Source organism: Brachyhypopomus gauderio, chromosome 1, assembly GCF_052324685.1.
Source record: "Brachyhypopomus gauderio isolate BG-103 chromosome 1, BGAUD_0.2, whole genome shotgun sequence".
NCBI lineage: Eukaryota > Metazoa > Chordata > Actinopteri > Gymnotiformes > Hypopomidae > Brachyhypopomus > Brachyhypopomus gauderio.
In genome coordinates, this window is record NC_135211.1 from 31,568,576 (window position 1) to 31,592,524 (window position 23,949).

At 42.8% G+C, this 23,949-nt stretch overlaps 4 protein-coding genes across 6 annotated transcripts; 3 read left to right on the forward strand and 1 right to left on the reverse strand.

Moving 5' to 3' along the window:
* Positions 1-613: 613 nt before the first annotated feature.
* On the forward strand, positions 614-13,193 carry raf1b (Raf-1 proto-oncogene, serine/threonine kinase b). The gene is made up of 17 exons (XM_077009548.1): positions 614-738; positions 3,621-3,847; positions 4,175-4,290; positions 4,665-4,767; positions 4,886-5,043; positions 5,722-5,814; positions 7,205-7,358; positions 7,621-7,642; positions 7,763-7,863; positions 8,200-8,317; positions 8,671-8,755; positions 9,079-9,255; positions 10,537-10,583; positions 10,722-10,840; positions 11,135-11,266; positions 11,685-11,819; positions 11,957-13,193. The coding sequence occupies exons 2-17, from the start codon at positions 3,647-3,649 to the stop codon at positions 12,095-12,097; spliced, it is 1,902 nt and encodes a 633-aa protein (XP_076865663.1). The 5' UTR covers positions 614-738; positions 3,621-3,646; the 3' UTR covers positions 12,098-13,193.
* Positions 13,194-13,692: 499 nt separating this feature from the next.
* Positions 13,693-19,479, reverse strand: mkrn2 (makorin, ring finger protein, 2). Of its 2 annotated transcripts, none has more exons than XM_077009603.1 (8): positions 19,356-19,479; positions 18,720-18,848; positions 18,484-18,635; positions 18,076-18,386; positions 17,691-17,905; positions 17,326-17,436; positions 16,660-16,804; positions 13,693-14,299 (listed from the first exon to the last, which is right to left on the reverse strand). In XM_077009603.1, exons 1-8 carry the CDS (start codon positions 19,379-19,381, stop codon positions 14,150-14,152), a joined length of 1,239 nt encoding a protein of 412 aa, XP_076865718.1. In that variant the 5' UTR covers positions 19,382-19,479; the 3' UTR covers positions 13,693-14,149. The 2 variants fall into 2 exon arrangements, with proteins under 2 accessions (XP_076865718.1, XP_076865709.1); XM_077009594.1 differs by lacking the exon at positions 19,356-19,479 and adding an exon at positions 18,999-19,129.
* On the forward strand, positions 19,225-21,247 carry mkrn2os.1 (MKRN2 opposite strand, tandem duplicate 1). Its single transcript, XM_077009615.1, has 5 exons — positions 19,225-19,361; positions 19,572-19,970; positions 20,075-20,121; positions 20,220-20,382; positions 20,554-21,247. The coding sequence occupies exons 2-5, from the start codon at positions 19,717-19,719 to the stop codon at positions 20,789-20,791; spliced, it is 702 nt and encodes a 233-aa protein (XP_076865730.1). The 5' UTR covers positions 19,225-19,361; positions 19,572-19,716; the 3' UTR covers positions 20,792-21,247.
* A 1,095-nt stretch (positions 21,248-22,342) lies between these two features.
* mkrn2os.2 (MKRN2 opposite strand, tandem duplicate 2) lies at positions 22,343-23,731 on the forward strand. 2 transcript variants are annotated; one of them, XM_077009629.1, is made up of 4 exons: positions 22,343-22,545; positions 22,657-22,706; positions 23,026-23,194; positions 23,476-23,731. In XM_077009629.1, the coding sequence occupies exons 1-4, from the start codon at positions 22,343-22,345 to the stop codon at positions 23,729-23,731; spliced, it is 678 nt and encodes a 225-aa protein (XP_076865744.1). The 2 variants fall into 2 exon arrangements, with proteins under 2 accessions (XP_076865744.1, XP_076865754.1); XM_077009639.1 differs by having other exon boundaries at positions 23,029-23,194.
* Positions 23,732-23,949: the final 218 nt, after the last annotated feature.

Consider the following 23,949-nt stretch of genomic DNA (forward strand, 5'->3'; position numbering starts at 1 on the left):
AGAAAAGTAGAAAATTAATAAAAAATATTAATAATTCAGTCTCAGTGGTCAGCACGTAGCCTACTTTGCTTTCAGAGTGAATTTTATTAATTTTGTACACTACGCAGGGCATACTGTAAATAAGTGCCAAATTTAAACAGTAAAACGAATTTATTTTACAGACTTCTAGACATCTCTGTTAGATTATGGGTTAAATTTTGTGTGTTGTAGTGTAATATTCCTGGTATACTTTTAGGTGTTATTGAAGTGGGAGCCCTAATCCAGGTGTGAACATCATGTGCCTTGTATGTAAGGATGTAAGGATATACAGAGAATTTCAAAATAGCGTAGACGTAAAATAAAACACTTCAAATTCAAGTCGAGTCTAATCGAGATTGTATTAAAACATTCACTGATTCCTTGCTTAGAAAGTTTGAGGAGCCATTCACTGTAATTTCTAAAATTTCTCATTTATAATGTCATTCACCTACCCTAAAGGTTTGTAGCCTATGTGTGGCACTTACTACCTCCAATACATTAAAACAGCTGACAGTATATTCTGAGTTTGTATAGTCTTTATAGCTCTTTGTTGTAAGGAACGTTAAAATGTAAGAATCTTGTAAATCTACTGTACTGCAACTCTAGGACGCGGCGGGTTTTTTATGTCTGATGTATTGTCGACATCGATGATGTCACTATGTCGACACTTTTTCCTCCAGCCGTAGTCATGGCGGAGCAACAATTCCCCAACTTTCGCTGGTAAGTTACTTGCTTCCGACACTATGTATATATTTAAAGAGCAGTCTCCGCTAGGTTATGGCTTGGACCGCAACTGCAGTATATAACAATACTTAGATTAATATGAAAGCGGTTAAAGCGAAACAACTCGTCAATTTATGGCATTATGTTGCCCTTAAATGTTACTTGTGTCCACTGTGCATGGGGGACTTGCTGTAAGTTTTGGCCGAAATATGTATACTGTTGGTCAGTGCGAAACTGACGTTTGTAAGCAGTATTATGTTCATGCATGTTCCTGTAATGCTATATTCGACTACTGTAACCCATTCTCCCAGTATAGTATGCTAGTATTGGTATGTTTAGTTGTAGGCGGTGATCTGTGTACGGCTAACAGCCATGCAAAAGCTGTACGATTAAAAGAACTTCTGTTTCGCATAGAAGATTACGGCGTCAGGTTTGATGTGCACCGAAACGGCCGTCACATTTTAACTGTGCTAAGTGCGACCTGATGTTTTTGCATTGTAGATTCGTCTGATCACTTCGTGGCCCTGAATTGCTTTCAGTGATTTGGTAAAATAAAAATGCAATGTCTTCGAAGCCTTGTAAAAAGATGCCATGAAATGACTGGAAATAATTTACCCAAATGTCCAGTCGTTTTGTAAATATTTGCATAGGTTTATAAATAGATTGTTTAACCAGTAAATGCAGTTTGCTCTGTTGCTTATTCTGCAGAGTAATAAGAGCAAGATTTACTACAGGACTTTCAAGAAGTCCAAAAATAGCTCACATATCTCATGTTTTGCAGCATTTCCCCTAGTGTTCATAATTTCTAAGTGCTTTGTTTTAGGTTTGGCACAGACATGGCTTTGATAACGCTGACATCACTGCAATGGCATACTGGTCAGAGACATTTCCATAGCTGACCCCATAGCTGGTTCACTGTTCTGCCTGTTAAACCCACAAGTTAAACTGCCTGTTAAACCCACACTGTTAAACCCACAAGTACAGCAAGCATTTCTCCAGCTATGCTAGTATTTGGCAGTAGGTACGCCTAATGTTCAGGTAGCCCGATATTTAATGAAGACAAAAAAGAACTGGATTACATTCTGATTTTTAGTTTGTTTTATTTTTAAACACGTTTGTGCATTTAAACTTGGTGCTGATTCTTGTTCAGTTTACTGGTCTTTACACTTTTGCTTTGAGCTTCGCATGAAACGATTCTCTTGATGTTGAAATCCAAATCCAAAGTGGCAGTAGACTATATAGTGTCAACCAGTATTCTTACTGTTGCTGATAACACTGCCTGAACATCCCAAAAGCTGAAATCTGCAGTAAAGAAGTAAAGTCACGTGGCTGTGAACACCTCGGTCATAACCACGTTAATTGTTAAATCACGTTTAATTGCAGTACATGAAGCATGCGTTGTACATTTTTTAGCAGTTCTGTTTTGTTCATGGTTTTGATTCTTTTGCTGTTGTATTCAGACCACTCCCTGGGAGTTACTGCAGTCCATGGTGGGGATATTAAGTGGGCTGTTAAACCTGTAATGATCATGGGAGTGAACAAGGAGGCCCTACTGCACTGGACAAGATGTGTTTTCTTATTGGTCCAGTGGACTTTATTTCCCTGGATGAGCTCCTATCTGCAAGCAGAGATGTTTTAATTAAGGACGTTCTGCAGTTAGCTGTGTTCCCAGGAATCTGACCCTTTCTACTGTTTCTACTCTGAACTGGGCTGCTATCTTCTTGACATGTAGTAAAAACTTTAAGACTAAATGTTTTCACTTGATATGCTTCAAAGTATGAAGCAACACATAAGAGGATCAAATAACTTCCTTCTAATCTGCATGACGCTGGATGACATTTTGAAGGTGCAAGAAAGTTTGCTTTTCTATGTGCACAAACGCCAAATGTAATGCTTTTTTATACTATCGATTTCCTTGATCAGATTTGTCTGAACTTGCAGTGAGGCTGCATGCTGATGGAAACATCAACACTGCAACTTTTGCTTGTTTTGTCAGTGCACAGACTGGCTGAACAAGCTTCTAATGTTAGAATGATGAACCCCGTGACTCTAAATGCAGATGTGGACAGCAAACGCCATTTAAACCACACGGTTGTTTGCAGCGGCCTGTCCATCACGGGCTCGTTTGGTGGGCTGTGCACTCCGAACACAAACCTTGCGGTGTCATTCTGCTTCCCTTGCATATCCTGCAGTGTCATGTATAAAATGGTTTTGCGATGTGTTTGCAGATCTCTGCACTGGAATAGACCAAGAGTAGATTCCTACCAAAAATAGAACTGTTGTTTGAACCGTTCCAGCCGTCTTCACGTGACAACAATCGTCTTATCACAGTTCTGATCGAGCCTGTGGTGGGCTCTTGATGACTAAGCACTCTCACATAGTGCTGCCACATATTCACATGACCTGCGTGGTCATGACTGGTGACCATTAGCACGGAGAGCATGTGTAATGTATCGCCTTTGAACACTCGATGCTTCCCAGAAACTGTGGAGTAAAGGTGTGAATGGGAAATTACAAAAATGTCACGAACCAGTTTGCTGGTTGAGTTGTGGCAGTTTCTTTGAACAAGTTCCTTCAAACTTTGCTCCTTTCTCAAATCTAACTATAGCTTTTGCTTTCCCAGTGGACCATGGCAATTTTGAGTGCATGCTCCTTGTATAAAAGAAAACTGAGGCACTTTTCACTATTTCTTCAATAAGAGTTATAACACGTGGTGTGTGTTTTCTACTGGCAGGTTGCTTGTTCATGAGTAATTTGCCTGTAAAGTTAATATGGGGCCTATTTTTTCCAACTCTCTTTTTTGAGAGTGGGGGTGATCGTTTACTTCTTTTTCCAAAAGTTTCTTTTCACTAATAGAAACTTGTTTCTTCTTGTTGTAGAATATTGAGGTTTGCGGTCTGGTCTAATGGAGCAGCTTCAGGGGGCATGGAAGAGCCTGAGTAATGGGTTTGGATTTAAAGACTCTGTGTTTGAAGATGCCCGCGTGTCTCCTACCATTCCCAAGGGCTTCCCTTATCAGAGACGCTCATCCGACGATGGCAAAATCCCAGACTCTTCCAAAGCAAATACAATTCGAGTTTATCTGCCAAACAAGCAGAGAACTGTGGTAAGCCATCTGATAATCTGCCCATCTAGTAAGAATAGCATACAGTACATGAATGTCCTGAACATGTAGTGTTATACTATTTAAGAAGCACCAAACAACCAAAACCAAAAGTGTGCTCTTATTTTGGATATGAACATTGGCTCTTATTTTGGATATAAACATTGGCTTTTATTTTGGATATGAATATTGATTTACTCATGTATACTCTTTCATCATTTACTGTGCTGTAAGTAAGAAGAGCCACAGCTAGTTCTGTCCTGTCTGCATGTGCGACACGCACCCATGCGACACGTCCAGCTCTTCTCACGAGTCGTCGTGTCTCTTCAGGTGAATGTGCGGCCAGGCATGACTCTGCACAACTGCCTCATCAAAGCCCTCAAGGTCCGAGGACTTCAGCCGGAGTGCTGCGCTGTTTTCAGGCTGCACCCAGAACAACCCAGAAGGTAAACTAGCTGTCCCAGTTGAAATATGAAATGTAATATATTGAAATATGAAACAATTAATGCATGAAAGGTTTTCAATGTCTGGGAATTAGGTTAGCTGGGTACTCACAGAAGATGTATAAACTCTGAGACAAACTCTATACTGAACGTGAAACATCATTCTAGATTCATGTTCTACTGTTTTTCTCATCATGTACATGTCACCTTTTAGGTGAAAACGAATTTACTATGTAGTAAAGAAAGGAGAGCTTATGTTTGCATGGCACATATGTTTGGCAACCTTACAGTTTTCTTGTACATGCATGCTTGCATTACCTGCATGCTAAATAAAAACGAATACAATTTAAAATGATTTTAATCCCCATCTTTTTTAGCAAAAAGTCCCGTATGGATTGGAACACTGACTCTAACTCACTCATAGGGGAGGAGCTGCTGGTTGAAGTCTTAGATCACGTACCGCTGACAACACACAATTTTGTGAGCTTTCTTGGAATAATTTCAGAGACTCTATAATGTATCAAGCCTCCATATGTAATTATTGATTTACTTTGGATCTTTTGACTATTGGTAATGTGCTTCTCTGCCCTCTCCACAGGTTCGGAAGACCTTCCTAAAGCTGGCGTACTGTGATATATGCCAGAAGTTTCTCTTACATGGCTTCAGGTGTCAGACGTGTGGCTACAAATTCCACGAGCACTGTAGCACCAGGGTTCCCACCATGTGTGTTGACTGGAGTAACATTAGACAACTTCTGTACGTCTGACTCTTGTACCAGTACCACACCACTCTATACTCACATTTACTTATTTCTGTTCATAATACAGCATCGGTAATTATGCATCTGCTCAATTGGGCATTTTTGTAGCTAAAATTGTGAAGCGATTTCAGGACGTGTAAGCCGGTGATTATCAAATATGAAGCAGTGGAAAGGATATTTGAAATGAAAGTTGAGGACAAAGATATTATCTATTCTTTAGTCTTTTCTATTCCCCTGTTTTGGACAACTCACAGGCTGATATTAGGGGCCAGCAGTGCACATGAAACATTTTGCATAAAGATGCCTATCAATGAAAATTAGCACAGGGTTTGCACAATCATCTATTCTTCTGTTGGTTACGCTGCTGATGGCTGTCCTGCAGTGCATTGGCTAGTCTTCCAAAACTCGTCTGTAACATGAAAATTTGCAAGTGCATGGGGCTTCAAACGGGTCCAACAGAGACACTGTGTGGTGGCGCTAGAAGGGAGAAAAACGGGTGTCGTCATGTAGCTTGGCTGTGTCATCCATGTTGGCCCATTGCTCTGGACTTTCTTTGATCCTTCAGACTTCGGTAATGTTTGGCTAGTTCACAATGTGCTAGTGTGTGATCAAAAGCATTAGTTAGATGACATGGTGCACCAAATATCCTTCTGACTGGTCTTGACGTTTCCCAGGTTGTTCCCCACACCGGGGGAGGGCGGGGCTCCTTCTCTTCCACCTCTAACATCTCGGCGGAAGCGAGACTCCGTATCCCGCCTCTCCACCAGGTTGGTGCTGCTTAGTTTCCGGACTATTCATAGCTCATGTCTCTAAATCCCTCCACAGAAGAGCATCACTCTGTGCCTGAACGTTATGAGGTATCGACATCTGAAGTCAGTTGTCTACATGCATTACATGCATTTTCTGAATACAACAGTTTCAGATAACCATTGTACTTTTCAAATAAACTTGTGCAAGTCACTAACCTACTTCAAATGAACCTTATCATCAGCATTAAAAATATTTTACCTGCCTATACCAGTTTGTTTAGTAAGAGAGGTGTTGTGTCTCTTGTTACACCAGTGCTATTCCAGGTATGTTTTAGAATGCTTTATAAAAATGTGCAAACAGTAGAAGAAAAACATTAGAAGCTACTTGAAGTATCTTGATGTTGATGATGAAAACAGGAGATTGCGCAGTAGCAGATGTGCAAGCTGGCGAGTGTGGCTATTAACATCTTATAAGATGTGTTATGAAGGTCATAAGTCAGGTTGGTCTGGAAAGTGACTGCCAGGAGGGTGAGATTCCCAGCCCTGGATCCAGCCTGGAGAAGTCCGTGACCTTGTGAGAATGGCACAATACTGGCATGTTGTCAACGCTGCATAGACCAGGGTTCTTCGGTGCTATTGGTTCAACGATGACACAGCAGTAATTTTTAATTGCATCCTAGATGGAGCGTGACAGATTCCACTTATTTAATCGGGCTCCGTGTTCAGTTGATAAGGTGTGCTCATGGTTGGGAGGAAAATATGCAGACACACCTGCACTCTGAGAATAGGGTTGGACGTTTGTGCAGAGAAGCATGTGCAACCATTATACACCTCGCCAAGAAAACAAAATCCTGTAAGAAACAAAAGTCCAAACCAACCTTGAAGTTTTAGGAAAATGGACCAGTTTTAGGTAGAACATGTTCATCTCTTTTGGCTGCTGTTCACCACCTCGACTGAATTACATACACTCTTGCATGCATAAGAATCATTTAGCAGCAGGAAATGGAATATATCTCGTGGGTGTGCCCATTAAACCAGAAATAGCTTGGAGAATTAATGATTGCATTAGGCAATAGAAAAACATTAGTGCAAAGGAGAGGGATGTAATCTTCAGATCATACAGATTGAGCTTTCAGTATTATGGGTCTTTCAGCTTGATGGGTCTTTCAGTATTATGGGACTTTCAGGGTTATAAACTTGTTTCCATCAAGCTTTGACACTCATGTTGATGTTTGTGTAAAAATTGTGCTTTAAGTGGTACTGACTAAACCCACTACAGACCACTAAGCTTATGGTGAGATTTGGACTGGTTGGCCAGGATATAAATACTTTTTTACATCTTAACTGTATTTTAATTTGAATGAAGTCCCTAAGCCCCTAAGTTTTCCGCTAAAAACTCTTCTTTCAGCGCTCATCACAGACACTCCACCCCTCATGCCTTCAACTACATTGCACCCACCTCATCATCTGGGACCTCTCTCTCCCTCCAACAGCGCTCCACCTCCACTCCCAATGTCCACATGGTCAGCACCACCCTGCCTGTGGATGGAGTTGCTATCGAGGTAATGCATCTGAAGCAGCGCTCCATCAGGCTCTTAGTCATCTGCGAGCCTGTGCACAAGATTGCTCGTAACAATATAGCAAAATAATTTGCAATCGGCCACTTCCTGCTAATGTCTGAGCTTTCGCAATAGATTGTCATGCAGTAGATTATTAGGCCAATGTAATGTAAAATGCATCACATATTTGTGAACTATTAACTCTTAACTTTCAAAAGGCAAAAAACTGAATAATTTGTCATTTCCTTTCCTTTTTCTGCAATAGGACGCCTTAGCTCCAGATTCAGGTAAGAAGTAAATCAACATACAGAAAAAGAAACTAAAAACACCCCCATAAAATCTCCTGATGGGAAGATGGCCTGTTACATCTATCTGTCTTTTACTCCCTTTGTGGCAAATGCGTGCAGCAAGTCCTCCAAATCTCAGCCCAACAAGATGGGCAAAAACCCCAGCGCCAGTCCCCAGGGAGAAGGGACTCTCATCCAACACTCAGGAAAAAAACAGAATTGTGAGGGCTACATCCTTTTAATTTATTTATTAGACACTGATTTACACGTATGTTATGTTGGCCAACATAAACCTGTTTGAAGACCTGTTAAGTAACTTGTATCTCAATAAATACTGAAAAAAATGTAGAAAATAGAAATAGAAAGTAATCTATTATCTTATAACATTTTCGTTATTTGTTACTAAGCTAAATTCCATTAGAATCGTGCTTTTAAATTACAATTTTCCTCAATCCCTCCAATTCCTATTAAGATGAAAATGTGATGCCTGTGGCGTGTAGTCTGCAGTGTAAAGTCCCTTTTGGGTCATGAACGCCGGTCCTGTCCTTATTCTTCAGCGACCCAGGGAGAAGAGAGATTCTAGCTACTACTGGGAGATCGAGGCCAGTGAGGTGGTTCTCCACTCTCGAATTGGTTCAGGGTCTTTTGGCACGGTGTACAAAGGGAAGTGGCATGGTATGTAACATGGTATGTTACATGGCTCCATGAGCTGGTAATCCAGGAACATTCAAGTCAATTAAAGTCACTTTTTAGTCTCTCCAGCACATTATAACCAGAAGTGTTTGTCAACCAAGTTCATTGGTTTAGATTCTAACTGAACTGTTTTATAATAGGTGTGAATTTGACCCAGCTAACACTTTGACCATGTGACATCCTGATATTAGGAGGCACAGTTAGGGGGTTCTATCTTCAGTTAATACATTTATTTATTGCTAGATTTTCTTTGTTTTGTCAGTAAGGTAATGAACATTTGCACATGGTTTCATTATGCTGATATATTTGGGGTTCATGAAATGCACCTCTTTCAGGTGATGTTGCTGTGAAGATTTTAAAGGTCAAAGATCCAACACCAGAGCAGTTCCAGGCTTTTCGCAATGAGGTGGCTGTACTGAGGTGAGAGATTTAGGGATAAACACACTCAATTGTCCAATAGCATTGCAAGCAAAAAGGAACAGGATTAGATGACAGAGGTGGAATGTTGTTGAAATGAGTAAATATGGGAAATTCCTCCTCCAATCTGAACAGTGACCTCCAGCACATTCACATATAATTAAAATAATTAGCTAATAATGGCTAACAGCTAGCAGGCAGTAGGCCATTTGGTGGCTACTAGCATCAATTTGGTGTTGGCCACGTTAGCTTTATTTGGTCCGAGAGCTGTTTTGAAGACTCACGCGGAGACCTCCGGTTTGACTATTGTGATCTTTCCGCTCCAGGAAGACCAGACACGTCAACATCTTGTTGTTCATGGGCTACATGACCAAGGACAACCTGGCCATCGTGGCGCAGTGGTGTGAGGGGAGCAGCCTCTACAAACACCTCCACGTGCAGGAGACCAAGCTACAAATGCTCCAGCTGATCGACATCGGCAGGCAGACAGCCCAGGGCATGGAGTGAGTGTGGGGGAGAGACCGGGGCAGCGGAGGGGGGCCCGCAGTATTCGTTTGGCGAATATCAAATTTACAGATCAGACCAAAGCACAACCGAAATTCTGACCCTGCCACTGCTGTTCTCAACTATGTGATGCGTGTTTTACTACAGAAAACATGTTTTACCACGTGATGAGCTGCATGGACAGTCTATAATATTACTAAAGACCTCAGTGCAGTGTGAGGCTAGTGTGATATTACTAAAGACCTCAGTGCAGTGTGAGGCTAGTGTGGTGATATTAAACACCTTAGTGTAGTGTGAGGATAGTGTGATATTACTAAACACCTCAGTGCAGTGTGAGGCTAGTGTGGTAATATTACTAAACACCTTAGTGCAGTGTGAAGCTAGTGGTGATATTACTAAACACCTCAGTGCAGTGTGAAACACCTTAGTGCAGTGTGAGGCTAGTGTGGTGATATTACTAAACACCTCAGTGCACAGTGAGGCTAGTGCTGATATTACTAAACACCTCAGTGCACAGTGAGGCTAGTGCTGATATTACTAAACACCTCAGTGCACAGTGAGGCTAGTGTGCAGTGATATTACTAAACAGCTCGGTGCAGTGTGAGGCTAACGTGGTGATATTACTAAACACCTCAGTGCAGTTGGAGGCTACTGATATTACTAAACACCTCATTGCAGTGTGAGGCTAGTGTGCGGTGATATTGGCATGCAGTTTGCATGATGCTAATTGGTGGCTGTGAGTGATACATACACAGGCTTACGACTTATTGTTAACTAGGAATGTGTTAATGAGTAATATTTAGTGATTCTTTTCTTCAGCCAGCAGCTTTGCATTTGTCGTAACAGGTTAAATTTGGCATTTTTTCCATCCCAACCACATGTGAATTCATGAGTTTAGTGACTAAAAATAGAGGTGTTTTATATGTAAACATGGAGGATGAGTGGTGTGGGTTTTTTTTTTTTTTTCGTGGTAAATTTTTTTTTAAATCTCATCTGTTACATTAGAGCTCTTCTCTGTGTTACCCAGATTGGCCTTTTCAAAGGTAGTGACACAGATATACGTGAAAGCAGTCGGGGTCAGAATGCAGGGGTCAGCAGGCTACATGGCAGAGCGGTTAGAGACTACGGGTCTTGCCCAAAGGGACAGCCATGCTGGGAGAAGGCAGCGATACCCTCTGTGCCATTTCAGATCGCAGCTTATCAATCACCGTCACTGTTACATGAACTAATGCATAACATCACGTGTTGTTATTTCATGATCTTCCATGTTTTCCCCCTAGTTATCTCCATGCGAAGAATATTATCCACCGGGATATGAAGTCGAATAGTATCCTTTAAATTAACATTTCCTATATCTTTTTATATATTCATATAAAGTACAGTCAAGCCACTGGCTGTAAATACCAAAGTATGTGTTGACTTGCAGGAGTAGATTTGATGTGTTCCCCTTAAGCGCAGTTGGCAGATATCTTCCTACATGAAGGACTAACAGTGAAGATCGGAGACTTTGGTTTGGCGACTGTGAAGACGCGGTGGAGCGGTTCCCATCAGGTGGAGCAGCCTTCAGGGTCCATCCTGTGGATGGTGCGTGGAAACACAACATATTAGATCAGTGGATGGAGTCGTGTCCATTTTGATTTTGCTGTGATCTGGTTTATGAAACCATGACTGAAACATTGACCTGTACCACACTTATGTAGTATGTCTTAAAGATGAGGTTTTCCTATGGTCTGGAAAGTGGCTTTGTTGGCTACAGAGTGACTTGGTGTTAGGTTTGTGCTAAATAAATGCAACTGTGTGAAACAAAGTGGAACCTTAATGTGCCGAGCAGACCTGATAACTCCTGCGATGTTAATAAGTAACCACGCTGTCCTGCAGGCCCCGGAGGTGATCCGCATGCAGGATAAGAACCCCTACAGTTTCCAGTCGGACGTGTACTCCTACGGCATTGTCCTGTATGAACTGATGACTGGGGAGCTTCCGTATTCTATGATCGCAAACAGAGACCAGGTAACTTCACATGCCACATTGCCACTTGAAGTCCTGAGAGTGACGGTTCCCTCTCGGATGCTGCTGCTTCACCTTATCTCTGTGGTGTGCGAGTAGCACCGTCTGCCCCAATCGCTCTTGCCAGACCAGAGCTGGGTGCTAAATTTAGAAGCCCTGACCCAGAGTTGGGGCGAAGGGCACAACGCCTGCCGGGCCCTTCAGCTTGGTTTGAGTGTTGGCAGCAGAGAGACTCCCTCATGCATTCCTCTGGGAAAACACACACACGCGCACACGCACACACTCCTTATGGGCCCTGGACCTGCACGTATTCTAAGAGCCAGTGTGAGTCCACGATATATTTGGGAGAGGACCTGTTGTTGTCGTCATCCCACCCCGCGAACGTAATTCGGACGATGAAGTGCTCACTCCTCTCTGACAGATCATCTTCATGGTGGGAAGAGGATACTTGTCCCCCGACCTCAGCAAACTGTATAAAAGCTGCCCAAAAACCATGAAGAGGCTTGTTGCTGACTGCATAAAGAAGTCCAAAGATGACCGGCCTCTCTTCCCCCAGGTAATTAGATCTTTTGTGGGATGATCTGAGCAACCCAGTCAACCTCTTTAACAGTCATTGTTAGACTTCTGTTAGTTTGTTGCATGACGCAGGGCTCTTCTAGAAATGGCGTTGCTGAAGTTCATTGTGTTCTTCAGATTCTGGCCTCCATAGAGCTACTGCAGTGCTCCTTGCCCAAAATCAACCGCAGCGCTTCCGAGCCGTCTCTCCACAGAGCCGCTCATGCCGAGGACATGGCTGTCTGCACCCTGACCTCCACCAAGCTCCCCGTGTTCTGAAGCAGGCGCAGCCCGGAGCGCTCCGGCGGGATTCCAGACTATGACTTAAGCGTGTTTGCTTCATTTAGAACCCAAGGCTGCGCTGCTCCAGAAACATGGATGTCCTTGTTTCCTTTGGCGGGTTGTGATCCGGAAGAGGCGATCCGTGCCTTGTTGATCATCAGACCCCTGGAGGTCTGCAGTTGCCCAGTGCTTTCTTCTGTGTGTGTGTGTGTGTGTGTGTGTGTGTGTGTGTGTGTCACAGTGCCCAGAGATCACCTCAGTGGTGGAAACCACCGATAGCACTTTTTATATTGATCTGATCACCACGGCTTTGAGATGTGCACCATATCATGAGATTATAAGCAAAAGGCTGTGGATTACAGCTTCAAAAACTGCTATAGCAGAGATACTGTTGATAGTAGCCCTAACTCTTGTTTTGTTTTTATAATGACATCTTTAACAGTCAGTTCTTGGGGAACTGGGAGTTTAAGAGCAAGTTATATTGTCCTTAAGTGCCAACTTGCATAGTGGCCCTTTGTATTCGAAGGCGTTGATGTTCAAGTTAATTACCCTTATCCAGCGAAGTAGATGTACAGTTCAAATTTACCTAATAAAATCTAGATCCCTCTATAGCATAGCGTTTTTTGTTAATTATCTTTTTTCAGGTTGTACCTATTTCAGGACTCAAAGATGAGAGGATATGAATATTGTTAAAATTATTAGGGACACATTTTTGACCTGTTATTGCTTCTTAGCAAAGGACCAACTTGGACATCTGAAAGACAGTTTATGCTTTGTATTTTAATAAAAGTAAGTTAACTACAAACTGCGAGTTGCTTATTTAGGTCATAGGAGGAAGTACGACTTTTTGTATGTTATTCTTTACAGGTACAAGTTTGAAACAGCAGTTCTGTCTCGACACTGCCCCCGGTGGCCGTTTAATGTCATTATTCTGTAGACGGCGCAACTCCATTACAACATGTCTCCGAGTTCTAAAACATAAAACCTTAAGCCTTACTTTTAAGTGTATTAATATAATTTACACTGCGTACGTTTAACTAAAAGCCTGCTGTCTAGAACAGAGGACATTCAAACAATAAAGATACAAACAGTACATCTCAGTATCTTTGTGCAACACAACTGGTGGGAACCAATGGACTTGCAATAAGTGTTTGTTTCTGTTCCTGATACACTTGAAAAGCACCATCACTATTTGAAGTGTTTCTCAACAGCATATGGTAGGACTCAGCGTTGGAACATGTTGTAAGTCAAACACCTTGCTTGTTTCTATTTTATTAGTCTCACTAACGTCACTCAACAAGACAATTCATAGAACAGGATAATATACCCTTATCAGGTACCTTCAAGTGTACAGAAGATGGGACAGAGTTCATTATTCTTATTTAGTATTCAGTGGGATGTCATATCTAAGCATTCATAAAAACACTGACGTTTGTACATAAGGAATGAGTGATAACTAGAAAATGAACCTTTCCCAATATTCATGTTTCCCAAAAATAGTAGAGAAGGTGCGTCTTTGTAAACTGTCCTAAGTGCAACGATTACAGTATTTTGTTTTTTTAAATACACAATATTTCTTTTACTTCACACACTACTTGAGTGCATTCATGATGTGCCAGAGGTTTCACCAGTCTTTTTTTTTTTTCCCCCACAAAACATTTTCTTTGGACATACCAACGCATTAAAAATCTTTTTAAACCAGCAAGATTCTAACACGCATCAGGAAAGGATAGCAGCTTACAGAAACACTACAGGTGCCTTTAAATAGTTTCATATTCATATACTATTTTTGTCATTTCACAAAAATGTACCACAGGTAAAAAGATTTTTCGTCTTCCTCTTCTTAGAAAACCACCTCAAACCATAAGCGGAAAAAGCTTTACCAGTGAGTACATTTCTATTGCTGAGAAAATGCGCACAGTTACCAAAGACATGAACCCACGGTTTCCCCCAGCTGGGCCTGCTGCTCTGAGCAGGCACGTGGGGTAGAGCGAGTGGGGTAGTGGGAGTGGTAGTGGGTGGGGTCAGTGGGTGTGGTAGTGGGTGGGGTCAGTGGGCAGCTGAAGTCCCCGCCTCTTCTCCAGCTGCTGACAGCTGCATGAAGAGTTCGCCCAGCTCGCTGACCTCGTCGTCGTAATGCGGGACGCCGCGGTGCTCACGTTCCTCGATGAAGTCCCACAGCCGAACGGAATTGAGGAACTTTGAAAGAACAACAAGAAGGTTCACTGGTCAACAATGACTGTTTCCTACAAAAACAAAACAAAAACAACCCTGCTTATCATGTATTTTTACATGCTTTAAAAAAAAAAACCTTAAAATATGCTTAAGAATGTATCACCCATAGTTTTTTTGTTACAGCACAGTCGTATGTTACTTTGTATAGTATGGAAAGAAAAGTGGAGTTTCTCCATGTTAACAGAGAAGGAAAAGAGATGGTCCTTAGGCCAAATACAGGCAAAACTATCACTACTTTCTAGAGGGTTTTTTTTGGCTTAAGAGACTCCTTTTAGGATAATTTTACTTTTTATGAAGATTAAGGATTAGAGATTACATCAAAATTAAAATATACAATAAACTAACAATAACCCTAACCCTAGAGTGCAATTCATGCATTTGTACATATAATCACCAAATTGTACGTGTTGGCCTGTGTACATAACGTATAAGATAACTGATGTAGGTGTTTAGTATTCACTAGAATGGTGAAATTGGTTAACAGGCTCAGTAGGGGTGCACGATATGGACTAGAATTGCGATAACATTGTTGGATATCCTGATATCGATGTAAATCACGATAAATTAAGATTAAAATACAGAAATGTAGTGTCTCTCTGAACAGCAGCACATTAATTTGTTTTGTGTTTTACTGTGTAATGAAACCAAATATTTTGCAGGTTTATTCAACAATAGATTCAATCTAGGTTTATACTTTCACGAGTGACCGTAGCGCGCGACTCCGCACACCTCGCGTGAACCTCCGCGAACGGCGGAAGCGTTTAATCTTGCCGTGTCACATTCTTTTGCAGAATGCAGTGTTGTCCGAAACTATATGTAGGCCTAGTAGTTTAAAAAAAACACCCCTCAAATACAGGGGAATGAACATTTACTTGACCAATTTTAAGGTTGCTTTGTGTTTCAGGTTTGAAAAGTGCTGGAATTTAGGCTAAAGTACTTGAAAATGCTTGAAATTGTAACTACTTCGTTTCACAACAAATATGTCTGATTGAACAGTTCTCTTATATTACGTTAACAAATACGAGCCTCTTGTAATTCCAGGACGAAACATGAGAGAACATGAAGACGTTAAGATCGGGCGTTTTGAAAATAAACAACCATTAAATAATGTGAATTAAAAAAGCGAATTATTTCGAATCATTTAGAGTATATGTATAAATATTTAACTCAATTAAGTTTAATGTGCTGGGAAATATTGAAATGGACCTTGAAAGTGCCGTACAAGTGCTTTAATTCCACCTTGTAAAGGTGTATGAACCCTGCAAACATGACTTTGTTCATTGCTCTGAGACGCGTCGCGCGCGAAGTTACAAAATTGGAGAGGTGACCTCGTGAATCGACAGCGTGCGAGGCCATCGCGATTACGTTATTTTCGCCTCGCGGACCCTCGCGCCGCGTCAAGTGTAAACCAGGCTTAAACCAAATCGCGTGTCTGATGAGCGTGTTCACCTCACTCTGCCTCTTGCCTACATACCACGTGATCATAGTCTGCACCGCGAATAGCTCCCTCTATTGCTGGACGAGGATAATGCAATTTGAGTTTGCTGTTATTCAAGGAGTTATCGTGGCTCTTTCGATGTGTTTATCGTGAAGCTTCACATCCCGATAACAATTAAAATACGATTAATCGGGCAGCCCTAAGGCTCAGAGAGTGCTGGATAAACCAGGATTTTTGTTTTTAATAAAAGGTCCTCATAAATGATTAAATATTGTGATTTGGAGGGGGTCCAAGTTTGTGAGATCACCCATGGATTGGCCGTGGGGGTCCATGTTTCTGAGGTCACCCAGCAGGCAAAGAGAGGGGGAGGGCCAGCTGAGGGCCAGAACTGCTGGCTGGGTGGGCGTGTCCACAGGGCATGCAACCAATCATCAGGAGTGGTTATCGGGCACATGGGCCTGATGATAACGTTTACTGATCACATGATATAAGCACCTTTGTACACACTGTAAATTGAATTAGAAGATCCATCAATTTTTATTCATGAATATATTCGCTAAATTTCTGCTCCACACTAAAAACATTCACCTATGCTGCCAAAGGTAATTACAAATCTCTCTTCCCTTCTGACATCTGAGCTCTATGGACATCTTTGGAGAATTCAGTGTCCCTACCCAAGTGTAGTGGATATATGTGGACTGCAGTGTGTGTGTGTGTGTGTGTGTGAATACTACCAGACGCAACCGATTACAAAAAAAAAAAAAAACAAAACCACACCCCCCAACAAAACATGGAGCGCATGGACATATATGCATGTACAAACTTGCTTTGAAGCACATGCTCTCTGACCTTGAACATATCGAATGAGATCGGAGAAGAGCATTACCCGGACGTTGCCTTCAGAGCTGAGCTGCTTTCGAGGTTTGTCAGGTTCGGCCCGTGTTCCGTCGGGATAGGCATGCATGTAAAAACACTTCCCCCCAAACGGACACGTGCCCCTCCCCTGGTCAAAGTACTTGCAGGGCTTCTTACTGTAAAAGGGGAAAAATAAGCCTTTTAGGAGATCTGGATAGCTCTGTGCCAGCAACCTACAATTATGTTGATCTGATAAGCTGATATTTGAAAGACAAACAAATTTAAATAGCAGCATGTTTCTAGTTCACAGTGATGGGAGTGGCAAACTGTCTCTTGTTCATGCGTCCTGTCATGGCTCAGGTGAAGATGCCGTGACCGGTACAGGACGCTGTGATGCTGACAGTACCTTCTTACATTATGGGCTGAAGCCAGAAGAGTTCTAGCTGGGTTCAAAAGCAGTTCACAAACTGCACTGCAGGGGGAGCCAAAGGCAGACTCCACACAGACAGACTGGTGGCTGACCTTTGGGTTTCTATTTAAGTTGCATTTTTCACTATGTAATGTTCAGCATTTTACACAGTAAAGGGTCTCAGTACAAGGGGCAACTGAGAATCATCTTCAGCTTGAACATAAAATGCTGATTTACGATACGGACCAGTAACATTGCACACAGTGGCAAACACAGACTGCTTCTCACCTAACCCCAGATTTGAACTCCTCAATGAGACGGTTCTTCTCCTCCTGATCTTCCACCCAGTACACACTGGGAATAACAAACTCCGACACCACTCGACATTCTGGACAAGACCTGCACACAACACAACACTCATGTTAATCATGGGAAAATATAGCTCTAACCTTACACTGTTGCTGCAATAACCGAATTCACATTACGATAATTACATTCGGACAATCTCTCAACGGTTCTCGTCACATCACAGTGAGCAGTAGGGTCTTCAGGGTCTTAACCGAACCTCCGAGGGGGGGGGGGGGGGTGTGTCTGCATGTTTGTACGCGGGACCCGGCGGGAGCTCCGGGTGAGCGGGTGGCCGAGCTACTCACTTAATGATCTTGTTGTCAAACTGCTTGGCGCAGCGCCACTGGCGGATGCAGCTGAGGCAGTAGGTGTGGCAGCAGCTGGACAGGATGCCGAAGCGCCGCTCAGCCGGTGCGGCCTTGTCGTACACCACCTCCATGCAGATGCTGCACACCTTGTCCTGGCTGTGCTGCACGGCGAACGCCTTCTCCATGTCCATCTCGAAGGCCATCATGCACATCTACGGGCGCAGGCGGTCAGCGTCGTGATGTCAAAACTATCATGGCGTTCTTACACGAAAGCTTAAAGCATACATCGAACGTAAAGGTTGATAAAAGATGAGAATGAGAATAAAAATCTCCCAAAAACTGGATATAAACCACACAGCGGAAACCGTGAATTTACGCTCACCTTCTCATGTGCCGCCCTCTGCTCTGGGTCATGGGGGTGCAAGACCTGCAACCGACAGATCTCGCACATGTCGCCATGGAGGTACGGACACGTGTTTCCGTAGTGACAGTGTCCGGCGGCAGCGTAGGGGCAGAGCAGTGGTTGGCGTGAGGGGGTGGGGTAGGGGCCGGCTGCCGCGGAGCTCTCCAGGCCCGTGCGGATGGCGTCTAGGTAGGTGTGCGGTTTGGCCTGGGAGCTGCTGTCCCTGTACTCACAGCAGTCCAGCATGCTCTCCCCACTGTAGGCCAGGCCCCTACCATCACTACCTAACGCTGAAGGAACAGAGAGGGGGGGGAAGAGCTTCAATGCAGGTGTGAACAGCAGACGGTGAGGAAGGAAGAGGAGGAGGATGATGATGATGTGGTCTACCTCTGTCTCTCAAGACCAATGGTTTCTTGGTGGTTCTGGTGGAGCCAGGTGGAGGTCCAGGTCCTGGAACCGATGCTCCTGTGCTACTGGTTCTGTTTGGGTGGTCCACCGGTGGTCCACCTCCACGGCCGCCTGGTTTGATGTGGTCATATCTACAAACAAAATAAGGTTTGTTCAATTTCTCAATTTACAGCAGCACAATTTAAATGCTCTTGCAATAAAAATGTAAGTCTTACCGACATCGGTCGCCATAAGCACATACACCTCTCTGATAAAATTTACATATTGTTGATGGTTTGCTATTTGCCAGATCGTGTGAGAACATACACCTGTTCCCTTCTCGACAAACGCCATGGAGAAAATACCTGCACAAAGGGGAAAAAAAGTTATTATCGATACAGAACTAGCTGTGCGGATATTTTAGTGACAATTCGTTTATGAAGCAGCTGGAGAGTTTTCTTTAAAAACGTTTGGTGTGATCTCCCCACCGTGCTAGGACACACACAGCTGCCTACCTAGCGACAACACGGTAGCAACGTCTCCAAAACAAGCCGCTATTTAGCTTAGCTACAGGCAGAGTGTGTCGTGGGGCAGGACTGGACCTCGCTGTGTTCGAGAGCGGTACATTTAGGCATTGCATGCAGCAGTCGCTCGCTAACCAGCGGGATAAAAGGACGCGGACGTGTTGGGTGAACGTGGCTAGCGAGTGTGGCTAGGACGAGCTAGCGCGCTAGGCTAACCAGCTAACACTGCACCATTTTGTCCAACGTCAAAGTCAATGGTGACACTACCGTTGACGAGCAAGGCTCACTCGCTCACATTTGAGGTTTACCGTCCCGCTAACACACCAGCAAATATTTCAACTGCGTTACCTGCAGGTGACTTGCTTTGTGGACATATTTCAATCCATATATACGCAATTTATATTTTTGTTCCTGTTCTCCACGTTTTGTGCAACCTTTAACTGTCGCCCACTGGACACGAGACTCTGTAATTTATTGGTTCCGCGCTGTTGGTCGGACGGCTCACACCGACGCCCACACAGTAAACTAGTTCGTGTAGTTCAGATTGCCCTTGCCTTTCTACAGGTCAGTATAAGGGTCGACATATACGCATAGTCAACGAGAGTGAGGTGCTGTTGGTGGACGCGTTGAGATGTACTAAAGCAGCAGCGACCGCAGGTGTGAAGAACAACCCGCCGGCTCCTGGGCTTTAGTCACCTGTGGATTTTTGATGGATAAAACTGTGATCAAGTTTAGACACTGTGGGAGAGATATTTATAGATTTTCTGATCAAAATAATACTTCATGCTCATTATATAAGCAGCATCAGTCATGTGCTGAAAGTAAACTTTGTCCCATTTGCCACGAGTCTCTCGTTTTTGGGCTGTTGGACGCACCTGTGGCGATTCCGGGTCCGTTTGCCAATGGCCACCACGTTTCGTGTGCGTTTCTTTTAGGAGCGAAAGATGGACCGTCGTCTCTACGGTACGTTTGACATATCCACTGAACACAAACTCTATTAAACATTTATTCAGACGTGGAAAAAATGAATACTGACACGATTCGGGACACTTTTATTTTTCTTTAAGAGAATCGCACGAGTCGGAGCTACATGTCGGTCTGTCAAACAAAAAAGGTAATCTTCAGCTACAAATGCTTGTTGTAGTTTGTCTATATTTTCAAGCAAGCTATCGTTTTCTGTAGTTTTATAACCAGCTGTCCCTATACATTCAGGTTTGGTGTATAACTACACACTGTCCGGAGTCCGGACGGACGCGCACGGGTGGGAACAGTGTGTGTGTGTGCAGCTGGTTCCTCCGTGCAGAGACGCACTAAGAGATTCGTGGGATGCGGAGCTGCGCGCGTTTTCATCACTTCCAACATGGGCTCCAGAACTGTGTGTGAAGTATTTATTCATTAACACTTCATCACCAGTAAAATAACATTGTATGCGCATTGTCCATTTGACATTTGGCTAAATGCACATTATCTCGTTATAAATATAACCTATTTTTAACCTATAACATCTGCAGTGCTAACTCAAGTGTTTTTTTGTTTGTTTCCCCAGATTTTATGAGGAGAGGGAGTTTGGATCTTGTTGCTATGGTTTTGTATTGACATTTATAAATCACATGCGATCACTAGACAACCAACGACCTCTTAGCAGAGATGAGTTTACCGGTACACACGTGTTACCGAAAATGAAGCAGGCCTCCATGTATATAAATGTGTATGAAAAAATACTGCAGGGTGGCTTTTACATTGGTGACAAAGATATCAGTGTAATCAGTACTTCTAGCAAATGATCATTCATAATTCACTATATTAAATACACGTTGCAAGCTAATTTCAATGTGGAATCACTGTTGATTCCTGAAATCACTATTAAAATGTCTCGTGTAGTTGTGTAATAGGTGATATCTGTGGATATCACAAAGTCATTATAAAGAAATTGGTTCACTTATTTTACAGTACCTTAATTTCTGGTATTCAGCTGGAGAATAAACAGGAGAAAAAATAATGACTAAATAACAATTGTTCTTAACTTGGTCTTAAGATATTGCATTTTTATTTTAATAAACTACCAAGCATGTATTAGTTATTATTAATTGTGCATTATTTATAATTAGTTAATAGTTGGAAATGTAAACTATTAACACACACACACACACACACACACACACATTGGTATGTACTTTAATAGTGTGTACTTTCTAAACAAGGTGTATTTATCATTCTCATGGTATTTTTAGGGATTCAGGAAATGTTCAGGGATTCAGAAGACAAATCATCGTCATAATTATAGAACATTTTCTATAAATTTGTCTTTAATTTAAATGTGTTTAAATGTGTCTAATTTAATTTAACCAAATAAACTCTAAACAGAGATGCATTCAATGTACATGGTCTTTACATACTTACATACTAATTTGTTTTCTTATCCAGAGAAACAGGACATTTTGTTCAGAGGTCCTTCATCAGATGTGCAAGCAAAGTGCTTCTGATATAATATGAGAAGGAACCAGTTTGTATATGAAAAAGTAGATGATTAAATTATCACATTCATTCCATGGGGTTCCAAGAGCAACAACTCGCTATGCAAACAAATATGTCATAAATATAATGTCCACTGGAAATGACATATCCTTAATCTGAATGGTCCAAATGTGTTCAATAAACCAAACAGCAACAATTATTAGTCTACAGTCTACAAGAGGTATTCTGTATGTAACTGAGAAGTGTGAAATGAACTTGTTTTTAGACGCCTACACTGGCAAGTCCTGAGTTGAGCTGCAAACCGGTAACTCACACCAAAGCAATATAGAGGTCTCCGAGTTTGAGCTACATGACTTCATGTAACATTTATGAACCTCTACGACAACAGACTGAGCTATTATGTGGCACCAATAGATCCCAAAAATGTGCAACCTGTAATTTACTTTAAAGGTGCACATTTATATGGATGTTAACTTTCTAACAAACATGATTTCAGATTCTTATTTACCACATTGTGTGCATAGGACTAAACAGATAAAGGATGCTCATAGCCGAACGGAGCCTCACGGTTCCGAGACACATGGACTCTACATCGTCCTTCACAGAAGCGAGCAAGCGTGCACAGCCACCGAAGCTTGCACGCAAATAAGCATTAAAAAAAGTTCAAATGTAAACAGATCCTGCCATCCCATAGGTGTAGGGTTAGCTGCAACCTGATAGGTTCCCAACAGAGACCAGTGGGCGTGAGACTGCCGAAAGACACCCACTGGTCTCCGCCGTTTCCAGCACCAGCTCCCCAGTAGGAAGCAGGAGGCCGTGGGGAGTCGTCCGAGCTGCTAGCTGCCCCATGGTTGGCTCCCATGGAGAAAAACGTGATCAGGTTCAGTCACTGTGGCAAGGCCATCTTTTGTTTCTTCGTCCCTGAGCAGTGTCCCGGGTGTGGGGTCAGCTTCAGTGGTAGGAGGCTGGAAGAGGCTCCCGTCAGGGTCCCCAACCCTTTCTCCAATGGACACAAGGCACCATGTGCTTTCCTGGTTGCTCCTGCAGAGGAAAACACTCTCAGGTATGGCTGATCTTAAATGTTAAGAATCAGTGTTTTTCTGTGGAAATAATGTTCAGTGGTTCATAAGAAAACAACTAAAGAAACAACAGATTTTTCACATTTCCTCTGCAGGGAATTTGATGGTGGATCAGACCTACATACTGGAATTACTGACACAAATGGTATCTATGTACCATTGTTTCTAAAGTTAATTTCAAAACAAACATGTAATGGTTCCAATTATGTCCAATTCAATTAATTGTTTTACAATCAGTTAACTGTTAAGTGGCAGGATTCAATAATCTTTCACCAAATTTGCATTTGAATCTATTAGCGACACGAAAACCTTGTATAGTGTGAAAATGAGTTAAATACATGTATTGCAATTAAGAATTTTCACACATAAAGAAGCCAATGCATATAACTGCTTTTACATTGTTATCAGGAGTATCTACAATTGTACAGAACCCTAACTGGATAATACATTTTGTTCCTGCAAAGGAGTAGTGTATAATTACACCAGGAGCGGCGTGCGCAGGGACAGCCAGGGCTGGGAGAGGTGCATCAGCGTGCCTCTAGTACAGCCAGACATGTTCAACCTCATCAACCAATGGGATCAGTACCTAGAGAAGTTCTCCTCTGCTCAGATGTGGGATCCACTGTGGCAAAGGTATGCATTTGTACTTATTGTTCCTGGGGAGATTTGCTCGCTAGCCTTTACACAACAAACATTTCTCTCTAGTGTCTAATTTGTGTGTTGTTCAGACTTAATCAGTGAACATATTGAGGTACAGTTGAGCTTTCCCCCCCATCATTCCTCAGTGTTTCTAAAGCCAAACTCCACCTGCGGTCTTCTAAAACGTTTTAGCAGCTGCTGACCCACTGGTGTGTTGATCTGTGGCCCCAGAAGCCCCGTCACTCAGCTCTCGTTCTCGCCTGCTCTGCCCACAGCTTCCACGAGGAGACCCACAACTGCTACAGCTTCACTCTGACCTTCATAAACTGCGTGCTGGCAGCACAGTCCAAGCGAGCGCTGGGCAAAGACGAGTTCACGCGCACCTTCGTCCTGCCCCGCGTCAAACAGGCGTCCAAGTACAGCACGCTGTGCCAGGAGATTTCCCAGAACCACTTCTACATCGTTGACAGCCCAAAGGGGGACATTCAGGAGGGTCAAAACGATGAGGACCGAGGGGACAGCAAACATTGAACTTGATGTAATTTTGTCTGTATGGATATCATTCTAAGCTCCGCCCCTGAACCAGCAATGTTAGATTTCAGAATAGGTCCGTGCAGTCGTAATCCCAACTGGCCCGTGTGAATGCGCATTTGCAATCCAGGTAATCAGCAGCACAACTGACTCTCACTCGTTTAATCTGCTGGAGCGAAATAATCCCGCACGAGCCCTTTTATGACCTGATAAATAAC

Bases quoted from the DNA above. Each gene is read 5' to 3' on its own strand.
- mkrn2os.1 (XM_077009615.1), top strand. From the start codon at position 19,717: ATGGATAAAACTGTGATCAAGTTTAGACACTGTGGGAGAGATATTTAT. The intron at 20,122-20,219 runs GTAATCTTCAGC...CTATACATTCAG, and splicing joins CGGTCTGTCAAACAAAAAAG to GTTTGGTGTATAACTACACA. The intron at 20,383-20,553 runs GTGTGTGAAGTA...TTGTTTCCCCAG, and splicing joins CCAACATGGGCTCCAGAACT to ATTTTATGAGGAGAGGGAGT.
- mkrn2os.2 (XM_077009629.1), top strand. From the start codon at position 22,343: ATGGAGAAAAACGTGATCAGGTTCAGTCACTGTGGCAAGGCCATCTTT. The intron at 22,707-23,025 runs GTATCTATGTAC...GTTCCTGCAAAG, and splicing joins TGGAATTACTGACACAAATG to GAGTAGTGTATAATTACACC. The intron at 23,195-23,475 runs GTATGCATTTGT...CTCTGCCCACAG, and splicing joins TGGGATCCACTGTGGCAAAG to CTTCCACGAGGAGACCCACA.
- mkrn2 (XM_077009594.1), bottom strand. From the start codon at position 19,123: ATGCAATGCCTAAATGTACCGCTCTCGAACACAGCGAGGTCCAGTCCT. The intron at 18,849-18,998 runs GTAGGCAGCTGT...CCCTTTGTGCAG, and splicing joins TGCTACCGTGTTGTCGCTAG to GTATTTTCTCCATGGCGTTT. The intron at 17,437-17,690 runs GTGAGTAGCTCG...TGTTGTGTGCAG, and splicing joins TTTGACAACAAGATCATTAA to GTCTTGTCCAGAATGTCGAG.
- raf1b (XM_077009548.1), top strand. From the start codon at position 3,647: ATGGAGCAGCTTCAGGGGGCATGGAAGAGCCTGAGTAATGGGTTTGGA. The intron at 4,768-4,885 runs GTGAGCTTTCTT...CCCTCTCCACAG, and splicing joins CGCTGACAACACACAATTTT to GTTCGGAAGACCTTCCTAAA. The intron at 7,864-8,199 runs GTGAGGGCTACA...CTTATTCTTCAG, and splicing joins CTCAGGAAAAAAACAGAATT to CGACCCAGGGAGAAGAGAGA.